The sequence below is a fragment of the Tauraco erythrolophus genome, chromosome Z (assembly GCF_009769465.1).
Source record: "Tauraco erythrolophus isolate bTauEry1 chromosome Z, bTauEry1.pri, whole genome shotgun sequence".
Taxonomy (NCBI): Eukaryota; Metazoa; Chordata; class Aves; order Musophagiformes; family Musophagidae; genus Tauraco; species Tauraco erythrolophus.
In genome coordinates this window covers 74,128,235-74,142,234 of record NC_141496.1, presented here as the reverse complement: position 1 = coordinate 74,142,234, position 14,000 = coordinate 74,128,235, and the positions used below count along the sequence as shown (strand labels likewise).

Genomic DNA, 14,000 nt, shown 5'->3' with positions numbered 1-14,000 from the left:
GGACACAGAGGGTACGTTAGTCACTAGGGATGAGGACAAGGCTGAGGTCCTTAATGCCTTCTTTGCCTCAGTCTTTAATAATAAGGTTAGTAGTTCCCAGGTGGGCTGGCCTATGGTGTCTGAGGGCAGGGAGGGAGAGCAAATCGAAGCTCCAGTGATCCAAGAGGAACGGGTCAAGGATTTGCTTCGCCAGCTGGATGCCCACAAGTCTATGGGGCCTGATGGTATCCACCCGAGAGTTCTGAGACAGCTGGCGGATGTCATTGCCAAACCCCTGTCCATTATCTTTGGGCAGTCTTGGCTCACTGGGGAAGTTCCGCTGGACTGGAGGCTGGCGGATGTTACCCTCATTTACAAAGAAGGGCGGAAGAAGGATGCGGGGAACTACAGGCCTGTCAGTCTGACCTCGGTGACGGGCAAAGTCATGGAACAGGTTATCTTGAGTGCTATTAATGAGCACATACAGGTTAACCGGGTGATCAGGCCCAGTCAACATGGGTTTATGAAAGGCAGGTCTTGCCAATCAAACATGATCACCTTCTATGACAGGGTGACCCAGCTGGTTGACGAGGGAAGGGCTGTGGATACAGTTTTCTTGACCTTAGAAAAGCCTTTGATACGGTCTCTTATAGTGTTCTGGTTGAGAAACTGATAACTGCTGGCCTGGATAGGCACACCCTCCTTTGGGTTAAAAACTGGCTGGATGGCTGGGCCCAAAGAGTAGTGGTAAATGGGGCTAAATCCGGCTGGAGGCCGGTCACCAGTGGGGTTCCCCAGGGCTCAGTGCTGGGTCCGGTTCTGTTTAACATCTTTATCAATGACCTGGATGAGGGGATTGAATGTACCCTCAGTAAATTTGCAGACGACACCAAGCTGGGAGGCTGTGTCGATCTGCTCGAGGGTAGGGAGGCCCTTCAGAGGGATTTGAACAGACTGGATCGTTGGGCTGAGGCCAATGGCATGAGCTTTAATAAGGCCAAGTGCAGAGTCCTTCACTTGGGGTATAAAAACCCCAAGCATCGCTATAGGCTCAGGGAAGAGTGGCTGGAGAGCTGCCTGGCGGAGAAGGACCTGGGGGTGTTGGTTGACTACCGGCTTGATATGAGCCAGCAGTGTGCCCAGGTGGCCAAAAAGGCCAATGGGATACTGGCGTGTATCAAGAATAGTGTAACCAGCAGAAACAGGGAAGTGATCCTGCCCCTGTACTCGGCACTGGTGAGGCCGCACCTGGAATATTGTGTCCAGTTTTGGGCCCCTCGCTTTAAGAGAGATATTGAGCTCCTGGAGCGGGTCCAGAGAAGGGCGACTAAACTGGTCAAGGGGCTGGAAAGTAAAACTTATGGGGAGCGGCTGAGGGAGTTGGGGCTGTTTAGCCTGGAGAAGAGGAGGCTGAGGGGAGACCTGATTACGGCCTACAAATACTTGAGAAGGGATGGTGGGGAGGTAGGGGAAGGGCTCTTTACATTAGTGATGGGTGATAGAACAAGAGGAAATGGGTATAAGCTTAGTCAGGGGAGATTCAGGTTGGACGTTAGAAAGTATTTCTTCTCTGAAAGGGTTGTCAGCCACTGGAATAGGCTGCCCAGGGAGGGGTTGAGTCCTCATCCCTGGATGTGTTTAAGAAAAGGGTGGATGAACTACTTAGGGATATGGTTTAGTGGGGGATTAGGGACAGTTGGACTGGATGATCTCTAAGGTCTTTTCCAACCTAGAAATTCTATGATTCTATGAAATATGACTTTCACTGTCTATCGCCGCACCAAACAGAAATAGTGTTTGTTTAGCATCCAGAGTACAAAATAATAAAAAGAAAGGTCACGTTTTAAAATTTTCACTGCATGACTGTGAGTCACTGCATATTTGCTAGATGTCTAGCTTTAATCATGTAAATCCTTTTACAGTGAACTTCCTGAAGATTTTCATAAAGGCTTTCAGTCATAAGTAAAGCAAGACTGACTTCCAGAGAGATTCTGGGATCAACTATAAAACAAAATGCCCAGCATTGACTAATTAATATTGAAAGGCTGTGTATCTTTTTCATCTAAATAAATTCGTTCTAAGTCTAACCCACTGTCAGTAGTAAAATCAGCTTCTAAACAAAGGCAGGCAACTATATAGTTCTATTTCACACATCTTTCTCACAGTGAGTTGCTTAAATGATAAAAAAGAATCAATCCACCTTAACATGACAAAAAATAATTTTTACTTATATATACCTACTTTTATTTATATATATGCATGTATGTGTTTTTATATATACACAGATCTTGAACTCCTATATATTGATTTCAAGCATGCACAACTGTTATTGCCACTCTTATTAACAATGCATATCAGGAATCCTTAAGTCTAAAAAAATGCTATTTTTTTTTTCTGAAATGCAGTATACAAATATTTATAACTCTTTTTAAGTTTTAGTGGGCAGCTGTATATATTTATTAATAAACTGACAAATACATTTATATATAAACAGATATTAGGATTTGCCAACGCTCTAAAAAAGCTGGAAATGGGTTTTTTCTTTTTCTCCCACAGAGATCAGAAAACCTATAAAGTCCTCCTTCAGTAGCTAGGGATTCATGCAAATTAAGAGACTTTGGAAAAGATTTGAACACCTGTTGAAAGCCTCCAAATCTTGATGATGAAGCACAGAGAGAGTGCAGCATTTGTAAAAGAACACATACTTATATGGAGAGAAGGTAGAACAAGACTAAGTAATATTTTCCATGTCTGTTAACACATCTATGAAGTACAATGAAGATTTTACATGACTAAATATTACCAGTTGCTGGGGAAAGGAAACATCTGAAGAAAAGCTGTACAGCAACATGCAATATTTTCACTGTATTTCAGAGTATAGTTTCCCTCTGTTGATAAAATGTATTTTCACTTCATTTTACTAGAACAAACTGTTTTTTTTCTACTTTTCCTGTGTCAGAGTTGCAGACAGGAGTAGCTGTAGAAATCTCCACACAACATAAGAATATGGGGCATCTTATCAGTAAGAAAATAATTTAAAAGTCTATCCTGTAAACCTCCATAAGAAAAGAATAATCCATTCTACTTGGGACACGTCTACAATTCTCACTAGATATTAATAGTGGTGTTACATTCGTGCCCTGTGAAAGCATTCTGGTGGCATCTCACAATCAAATCATACGGTAACGATTCAAAACTCCTTTAAAAAAAAAAAAAAGGCCAAGGATTCAGCTAGGGGAAAAAGAATATATTTTATTTTATCTCGAAAAGCAATTTCTTAAGTCAACTCTAAGGTCTCATTTCTTGCTAGTAAGGGGAAAGATACCACTGTGAAGCAAATTTTGCTTCTGACAATTTTCTAATGTCCATCTCAAATGGGGTTGAAAACAACACATCTTCAAAGAAAATACCTTTTTCTTATTTCTTACTCGTACGTGGATGAAATAAGATTGCCAATATCACACTCAAAAATATTCGCTCAGTAAAGATGCTAAATGGACTGGGCTTTTACAAGATTCCACAAAAATCCTGTATTGTTAGTTTTGCATGTACAATATTTTTTACTTTACAGACGTATGTTTCGTATACAAAAACTCAGAAATGCTGCACCAGAAGTGCACACATTGGACAACGATTTGTTCTATTATTTTAAACGTAAACTCGTTCTGCATTACGCCTCAATTTTTCATATGTGCCAAAAGTTTTCTTTAAAAAAGGCTACAATTGGAAAAAAATTTATTCCTATACTTTTCAGGTTTAACTTTAAAAATACATAACATAGGGTGAATGCAATTACTGCAGAGTGATATTAATCAGTGTGAACCACTTAGAGTATACACTGCAGTATCACAGATGAATTGTTTCATTTTCACGGTTGCATGCTTTAATTTAGCAAACACTTTCTGGACTGTTCTGCTTGCTACCTTTAACATCTACTAAGATATGTTTTCCTTTACAGCACCATGCAGATTAGTTCTAGCAGCTTATATTCTGCATCAGAACTCCTTTAACACAAACTTGCAAAAGCTTCTGCAGCCAAAACGTTACGCTTCGATAGCTGAAAATCATAATTAGACATTTGAAACTACAAATATGGACATTGTAAATATATCTAGTTATTAAAGAATTTGTACTACCTCAGTCATTAAGTAATGCTGCTTGATAAGGAGTATTATTAAAACATAGACCCAGAAGATGGAAGATCTAACAAGTGCTTTTCCACTATGCCAAATATAAACCTATGCTAAGTATCTGAAATGCTATATGGCTACGCTTTCAAAATTGTACATTTAGAGGCGTGATTTAGGAAGGATCCATCACTGTTAAAACTGAAAATCCAAAACATAGAGGGAGGGAGGGAGAGAGGGTCCTACATGTACCCCCGGTCTTCATCACGAAAGTCTGGCAACTGAAGCACATCTTGTTCCTGAATCCTTATCAATCTTTAACTTGCTTATGCTTAAGCTATTGTTACTTTTATTCACAGTGACAGTGCCCAAAATAAGATCTCCAACGTGCAGAACAGAGGAATGAGGCAAGACACATTCTGGATTGGAGTTAAAGCATGCAAAAATCTCTAAAAGGTCTTGTTGCAGCATAAAGGCCACAAAGGATCCCAGCAGAGCAGCTCTGGGAGGCTGGGGACACCATCAGGCCCTAACGGCCCAGACCAGGCCCACCTAAGACTCCTCTACCACCCTCACTGCCCAAAAGCCCCGAGGCCACTGTCAGGTCAGTATGGGCACCTGCAGCTCCCAGGCTGAGCTCCCTGCACAGAGCAGCTCTACTCTTCCAGCTCCTTGGTAGAAATAAATATATTGCGAGGGAGGGTTTGTTCTCTGCTTATTTTATGACTATAAAATTAATTTACGAAAGATTCAAAATGACAGAAAGATGCATCTTAAACAATCAGTATTTTAAGTTTTCTCTTCCAGAGTGGGCCTGCTTCATGTGCAGGCTATTTATCCAACATACTATTGCTTTAACAAATGAACGGTTAGTCTCAAATCCAGGGGCAATCTGCACTACATAAATAAGAGTATTTTAAGTAGTCTCAATCTTGTTTCTACTGGAAAAGTCTGCTGCACCTAACTCTACAGGCTGCACATCAATTCTACTTCTTCAGATGTCTCTCACATAACTTACTACTCTTTCTGCCTGTCATTGAGCAACCTGAATCGCAATTCATACTGCTGATCTAAAAAATACATTCATAAATATTATTCACTTCAAGCTCACAACACATGCCAGATGAAGTCTCTAACAGGAATAAAGCCTATCTTGTATCTCACTGTATGCAGGGTATTCTCCACAACTCTGGTCCTGCTAAACATCCACACATCATACAAACTTTTAGCTCATAAACAATTGATTGCTTTTTACAAAACATTTTCAGGTATGTATTTCACAGGGAATCTTCTATTCTCCCATCTGCTGTGGCATCCACTGTGTGCTAGGTGACCTTCTTTGACAACTATTACAAGCACATCACAGAATACCGTTGATTCAAAGGTAGCATCTGCTGACCTGGGGAAAGCTGTCTTTCCGGCCCTCCAAAATTTCTACTCCAATTTCTGTCATGAGTATGCTTAGTTTGCAACCAAAAAGATATTTTCTCATTTGCCTGTCCCACCTACCCAGCTAGAGACCTTTTACAGCAGCAGAGACCTTCACTCTAGTGACTTTCCAGAGTAGTTGGGTCTGGTGGAAGAGCCCTGCACTTAGGTGCTGCGTAAGTCTCACCTCTGTCAATAATTTCCTGGACACCCTCAGGCAAATTACTTGAATCCTCAACATCCTTATTTCCTCCTCAGCAAAATCAAAAGCTCGATACTTCGCATTAAACAGTACTTTGTATTAAAGCTTGTAAACAAATATCACTTTGTAGAGCACAAGGATCTGTTAACGACAAGCGTTCCACAGGAGCTAGGTATTATTACCATTATTATTATTAATCCTACAGTAAAGTGAGCCAGACTTCACTGCCTTCTTAACGTTGCTGAAGTGCTGTAAGAGAAACAGGTTCAATGCACCTGCCAGCACAGCTTGATTTCATACCAGGCCCTTGTAAAGCTCATTAATTCTGAAGATTTTTATCATGCCTGAGTGTTGATAAGGATAACAGTCATCTAGGAACAGGACCATACTTGGGACTGCCTTCGTAGTTTCTGTTTCCGTCTCAAGAAAAGACTTTGGGTAGACTCAAAACACTCGACTGATATGTTTTTATCAGTTTATTTTGGTGTTCGCAGCTTCCCACTTAATTACTTTCTTTCAGAGCAGACTCTGCACAGTTTACCCGCCCGGCCTTTTCTCTTCATTCCTGGTCTGAGTTTAGAAAAAAGTAAGTAAAAAGGAGTAACACTGTAGCATCTGCACTCAACATGTGGTGACAAAACACAGCCCCTACATTCAATGGCAAAAGCAGCGTTTCTGAAACACTCTAATTTCTCAGGAAGTTAAGGGAACTTCTAAAACGTCCTGTGGTTAATTAAAGCAGCTTGTTTATAAGAAAAGAGACAATTCTGTTTCTGACAATTACTTCATCAGAGATATGCATGTCAAATGTCAGTGAGATTGCTGGTGTCCAATGAGACATGCACTCCCTTGTACAATTCCTATGCTAATAGGAGCAAAAAATGGAAATAAAGGCATGTTAGTACAACATATTCAGAAGGATGAAAATGATGCTGAGCAAGTTAAGATAGTATCTTAAGACAAAAGATCCCTCTTTTCAGTCTTGTCCTTACTATTTAAGGTATTTGGTCAACTTATGCCTCTAATTTCCGTATTCATTCTGAGACAACAAAAAAAGACAAAAATCCCTGTATCAGCAAATATACTGTGATGGTGCTGTGAAAAAAAAAAAAAAAAAAGGCCTAGACAGCTTCTTCTGTTTAACTCACATTATTTTATTTGTGTCTCTCTGTACCCTGTTTATTTTTACCTTTTTATCTTTTTGCTTGCCATTCCTGTCTAATTTCAAAGGGCTTATTTTAGTCGTTAAAATTTTATCTGTGACTTGGATTGTCTGAGCTAACCTTTTGAGACTGAAAACTTTCCTGGTCCTATGAAAAACTTATTTGAAAAATCTAGGGGAATATCTATCACTTACTAAAGAAACATTCTAGATTACCCTTGTTAAATTGCGCCCAATCCTCCTCCAAAAACAAGTGATGACTGGAAATGGGGTTGCACTGAATCCCATCATTACTCCCATAACAACTCCAATGGATGGGCTCTGCCTCAGACCTGCCTGGAGCAGCCAAAGGTAGAGCTGCATTGCATTTTATCACAAATATATAGAATCACATGAAATATGAATATTGCATGGTATGTAGAACTGCAGAGAAGCAATACAGAACCCCTCTTCACCTACGACTACGGAATTTGTTTCACTGCTTAGGGGAGTAAATCACCCCGAAAGAGTGTCTGTAGCTGGGAAGGCTGGCTGTGTCTGGCACTATCCCAGGGCAGATCTGCATTTTTCCCATTGCAAACAACAATAAAATTTAATATTGATACTTTTTTCAATCACCTCAACTTTCTACTGTAAAATGAAGCTAGGCTGCGGCACAAGTACAGCCAGTGTGTTAATGGAGACAAGGTTCCTCGATGGGCTATATGACATGGGGACAAAGGGGTGCCCTGTCACTGGAACAACGGAGTGCCTTGTCTCCAGCAACAAAGAAGGCATGGGTTTTCCCCGAAGATCTCGGTTCATCGCTGTGTTTTCTTTACATTTGTAGTGGCAGAAATTTACATTTGGCACATAGTATTCTTACTGTAACCATTAATTGAAGACATGTAAAGAAACCAACAATCCAATTTCCAAGGAAAAAACAGAGAAGGAATTCTGGCTGAATGCAGTTTTACCTCCTAAATCAACCAGTTAAATTCATTTGTGGATTTTAAAATTGTAAATAACTAGCAAGACTGTATAATTTTTGCTTTAAACAAATACAGTTCTGAAACTATTCAAATCACCATCAACGGTGCCCAAATTGTGTCACTCATGAAATAACCCTAGGTTATTTCATTGGAAATTGGGCCAAAGCTTCCAAGGCATTTTGCAAACACTCCAAATGTACTGCAGACCAGACATTCACGTTGAGAGTTGAATCCCTCAGCACAAAACCATTACGTGGTTTGCTTTCTATGAAAGGTGTGCAAATGTGCAGTGGTGGTAGTACTTGATTGATGTAATTAGAATAATATTATAATTAAAGACTTTACTGTATGATTTTTGCTCATAGGGTCTGATTTAATTTCTGTGAGAAACACTCTTTTCATATCGGTGGGCTATACAACAGACCCACAGTGTTTCAGATCCATGGAGCTCAAAAAAGAGGTTTTCAACAGAGCAACAGGCATCAATATCGTTCTTTCATAGACCAAATAACAGTGAAAGAAAATGTGAATAATACTAACTGATCGCAAAAGCACATGGCATACTAGGAGGGATTAATTGCTAAAACCAATGCTGTCTTTGTCATTTACTTCTCTGTCCTCTAACCTGCAGGCATGTAGCTTTAAAATTCACAGTGATAAGCTGGTTTCATAAGTCTTTGAGCTCTGGCTAAGAGTGTTTGGGTATCTGGTTTGAGGATAGCAGACTCTGAACTAAAGGATTGGTATTCAGTCCTATTAGCACCATATGGCTGAAATAACACAACTCACTTCTTAAACATGTAAACCTCATTACAAACAGGATGCTTTGGGACTGTGTTCCTTATTATTAGAATCACACGCACAAAATCCTACTGAGTATGGTTTTCACTCAGGCCATGTCAAACTACCAGTGATTAATCGTTAACACCACTGCAACTTGACTGATAGAGGCAGAATTTAAATCTGATTAAAAAAATTGAACCAAACAAAAAAACCTTGCATAAATTTTTCTAAAATGAAGGAAGATGAATTTAGCATCAACCAAACAGGGAAACTAAAAAGTCTTGCAGTAATGTTAGTATTCTTTTCTTTTTTTTTTTTTAAACATGTAGATTGTAAATTTGACTTTATGTCTATTTAAAGGAATAAGAAGGAAGGAAGAAACCCTCTTCTTTTTTCCTTGCTGGCTACACTGGATACCTTTCAAACAGGTGGGCCAAGAGTACCACCACAAAGCCATGAAGCATTGGTATCTTCCTCCTACTTTAAACCAGGAAGAAATCAATTCTGGTTGGAATAGAAAGAAAAAAAAAGAAAAACTTTCTTCCAAAGAGCCCTGAAGTCTTCTAGAGGAAGGCCACATATGTTGCAGTTTCCACCATGTTAGCTCCATTTAAAGCTGTGCTTTGCAGTCTGTGTTAGCCACTAAAGAGAAAAGTAATTTTGTAAATTCTGTGTCTACTTGCAGAGATCTGCTAAAATCACAGCTGCCCTTACATATACGCGGAAGTGAGTACTATAGTACAGAATAAAAGGATGCAGTAAGAGCATGCAACATAGAAATTTGGTTCATCCTATAGCACATACTTAACTTCGAGCATATAGGAGTAGCCTCAATTATTTCAACGAAAATATTCCCATAAACTGTCATGCAGAAATGTTTGCAGAACCGAAGCCTTTACTTGACGATGTTTTTGAACAGCTTCACAAAAGATGTCTTTTTCCTTACGAGATGTAAATCACTGTTATCCCCTCCCAAACCATGAAAGTGTTAAAATGTTAAAGAAATAATTTTAGTTAGGATTACACTCTTTAGATACTTTGCTATAATATGAATAATTTAATGTGCTTTTCACCAAAATATTATTTGCCTGGCTTGCGGTGCTTCTTTTGGATGAAGTCCTTTTTCCTTCCTATCTCTCAGATACTATCATCTTTGTTATCTGTTTTATAACACTAGATTTACTCACGTCTGTTCTACACCACTGTCTGGGTTTTACGGTTCATTAGCTCTTTCAGACATACTATATATAGGATTACAAAATTATGCTGTAGTATTTTGAGTTTATTTAGTTTTGAACTGCTGAGAAACGGCATTTTAAGCTCATCAACACTTGTTACAAAACCCAACCACCAGTTACCTAAAGACAGACACACACTTGCCTCTTGACTGTTGATTGTGCTCTTAATTAAATGTAACAAAACCCAAAATGTCTGTGCCATTACTCAATTAAACTCATCAGTAGACATTTATCATTGAAAAATAAACAGATTTCATTGAAACATTTAACTACTGTTACAGTATAGGATGTTGCACTTTTTTATTATATGTATTTGGTTTTCTGATAACAGGAATGTTTATAATCACTCCCTATAGTAATCACTCCCGCTATGGGGAAAACACTGACTTCCATCACAGCAAACCATTCCTTTTTTTTTTTCATTAATTCATAATTTGTTAAACTGTTCAGTAGTAGTGTTAAGTGAAATATCAGTACCTCTCACCACTTTATGTCCCCTAATATGGCCATGGTCATTGTCTAATTTATTCCGAAAATATTTTCTTATTTTTCTAGAAATTTTCCCATTAAAATAATATATAAAAATGCAACATAAAATCCACAGGGAGAAAAAAAAAATACAGAAAGTGCCAGTGATTTTATGGCTGAAAATGATTTCATCGCAGCAGACCACAATGATCAGAACACAGTTCTGTTTACCATAACCCTACTCCCATTTTTAAGCATTAAAGTTAACACTGCCCATTTAGAAAATGGGTAATACGTGAAAATGTGAGGACAGCAGTAAAGTTACAGATTTGTCATACATTGCACATAGGAACTTTGCGTCTCTTACTTCAGAAGATTGCAATGTGAGTTATCAACCTGCCTAGTAGTTACGATTTAGCTTGTCCCATAGATAATATTCATGTTTTGAATATGTATTAATGAGAAAATAGTAACCCAGTGCACATTTACACACAAAGTGATAAAAGCTTTGCTGGTTAACGACAGATCTAATTTTTGTCTCCTATAACTAATGGCATATGGAATTTTCTGCAAGGCATATGGCACTAATTAAACATGGTACAAGTCCCCCAGATAGTCAATATAGCCATGAGGTATTCAAGGAATGTTTCCCTTCAGTGTACATTATCTATGTATTGATTTGATGGTCTGAATGCATAAAAGCCCTGGGAACTAACAATGTTTAATGATGTGGGAACTGCACTTCTATTCTTATCTATATGCATGCTGCAGTTGCTGAGGAAAATTCTGAGATACTTAACGAACAGGCAAATTACGAACTAACCAAGACCAGTTTATTTTCATTCATTCATTAACCACTGATTTTGATATTTGTTTTCAACCTTTGTTTTTACATTTAGAGCACTGTTCTGAGACTTTATATGACAAAGAGCATGAAGTTAAAGATATCACCCAATTTTTTTAATAGAAACAATCTACATTCCATACATTTCAATGGCATTAAAACCACCTAATCCATAAGTTGTATGGTGCTAATGATTTATCTTGAAAATTCTAATATACATAATATGTATAAATACATTTTCATGTATTTGACACCAGCTCCACTAATTAAAATATTTGTTCTCCTATCAGTCTTAGATATGGGCTAATGATTGACTTTAAATTTAAGTCCACTTGTATATAATTTTAATTCTCTTTTCAATTCAAGGATATCAGCTTCCTCTAACATACAGAAGGTCAATTACTGAAAAAAATTAATAAAATTAGCAGTGTTTGTTTTGCTTCATAATGATCACTTCAGGTAAAACAAACAGCAGCAGTGAATTCTCACAGTCATTATCTGCCTACTTACAATACCCTAAGCAAAATAAAAAATAAAGTAGCTGAGTTCTCTGAGCTAATGGGAAAACGGTAAATGAAGTTCTGTTAACCAGAACATTTCTGTGCAAAAGAACGTCGAGGTTTCAACACCACTATATCTAGCACCAGTGAGTTATTTTTATCGAGACACTTCTCGAACAGTAACAGAGCAGCAGTTTGTGTTCTGAAAGGCAGCACTGACTCTTTCGTAGTTCCAGTAAATTGCAGAGTAGTAAAAAAGACAGGACAATTTCAATAGTGCTCTGAATTGGCCAACTTACTCAATCTACCATCACTTGTAAAATCTACCATCACCACTAACAGAAAGAGATGAAAACTGCTTCCTGGTGCTCCAACTGTTAAATATGCGCTCTGCTTTTGACAGCGAGACTTGAGAAAAACTGGTGAGAGTTAAGCAACTAGGCTGCCACTCAGTTCGAAAGCACCCTGGTACAAAGTCACACTGTGACTTTTACACCTCAAGCAAGATGAAATTAAAAACAGACCTGTAATCTTATCAATAAGACTACTACAAAACAGTTTAACACTGAAGATAACAAAAGCCACTCAGCAAATAAAACATGGTGGCTGCAGAACAAATTCTGGACAGTAACATTATCTTTATACTTTTTGCACACTGTGGTGGAAGGTGTAACCAGAATCTTACCTGACTATAAAAACATTGCACATATCCTTCTCTCAAAGGCTCTAATTTAACAGGTAATTTCAAAATACTTTCAAAGCATTTGGAAATATGACCCTCTAAACTTAGTATTCTCTGCTCTTGACATGCTGTGTCAATGAACTGAAAACAGTAATAACATTTAAGGTGGCTGAATTCTCATTATGTAAAACAAGCTGCATTTTCCTGCTCTACTCACAACAGTATTTCTATTTGTGGAGCATGATAAGAATTGCGCTCTGTGCCTTACTGCTCTAAGATTTAAAATATAATTTCACTTTAAAAACACACATGTCCTTAGAGGCATTTTCAAACTGAAATATCATGAAAGATTAACTGTACTTCGCACATCAAGGAGTCTTTCTTTCTTCCTGTATATTGCACCAGACATATTGAAAGCCTGTGTTCCCAAGATATATACAGTATGCTAGATAACACTGAAAACCTAAATTCAGAAGGGGAAAAAAAAAAAAAAAAAAAGTAAGAAAACTGGCTTTTAGCTAAGAACAGTATTTTTAGATAGCTGTAGAACATTATCTGACAAAGAACCTATTTGCAGGTTTGCTCTAATTTAAGAAATTAACACAGCTTCCCAACCCTGCCTTCCTGCATTTACATTCCATGCATTCTGCACAAAAAAAAAAGGAATATACAAATAGAGATCCTTTCAGCCTGTCTAGCCTGTCATCAAAACCAGCAGAGAATTTTTCATTGATAAAAACAGAGAATGGAAGAAATCAGACCAACCTTCACAATATACGTCACGCCAGGTCCCAGGATCTTCTCATTCGAGTGCAGCCATCCTCGAGAGGGTTTATCGACAAAGCTGCTACTTTGATTCCAGTCTTCACCTGCCGGGTGCATTTCCTCCAACGGTGTTTTTTTCCCCATGCTCATCTTGCTCACGTCCTGCTGAGAACACGAAGTGGCAGAGACAAGGTTACATGTGTTGTCTGAAGCCCCTGCTGCTGAGCTAGAAGCACTCGAGCTTCCCTGCAACTTGGAGACAGCAAGCTCCTTGACTGCAGAGGAGAGGTTTTTGATACCCAAAAGGCTGCCCGTGTGAGAGAGTTTCAAGTGGGACACTTTATGGATGAGAGTACACAGGGTGGTGGGTCCATCTTCTTGGTCCTTGCGGAGAACTTCTGGTGAGACAAGGTACGAAGGTGTTGTTGAAGTCGTAGCAACTGCTGAGACCTTGCTGTTCATGGACAAATTGTGAATAAGATCATCAACTGATGTCACCGAATCATTCCTGAAGCGGTTATACTTGGTACGTTGAAGCATGCCCTTCTATCTGGTTTCCTGCATATGTTCTGGCAAATCTGATGCCAACGCAGGAGATGCCTGTGCTAACATAGCAGGCGATTCATAACAACACGGATGGATAACAAGATTTTGGGGTAAAAAAAAAAAAAGAATGTAAGCAAGAAAAAAAAAAAAATATTTTTAAGAAATTTCTTATGGTTCCCCGTTAAGGTTCAGTGAAGTAACAGTTTTCTATGACAGAGATCCCAGTCCTGCTTAGAGCTGCCAACTCGCTCACAGCAAAAGCATGACTCACACAAATGAGAAGGACCCTTTTCAACAAAAGGCTC

The 14,000-nt window shown here is 38.6% G+C and overlaps 1 protein-coding gene across 1 annotated transcript in view; it reads right to left on the bottom strand.

Moving 5' to 3' along the window:
- Positions 1-13,689, bottom strand: part of SHC3 (SHC adaptor protein 3) — a 62,695-nt gene extending 49,006 nt beyond the window's left edge. The window contains exon 1 of the mRNA XM_086629123.1: positions 13,150-13,689. Within this exon, the coding sequence (XP_086485249.1) occupies positions 13,150-13,689 (540 nt within the window). The remainder of the gene's footprint in view (positions 1-13,149) is intronic.
- Between the last annotated feature and the right edge of the window lie 311 nt (positions 13,690-14,000).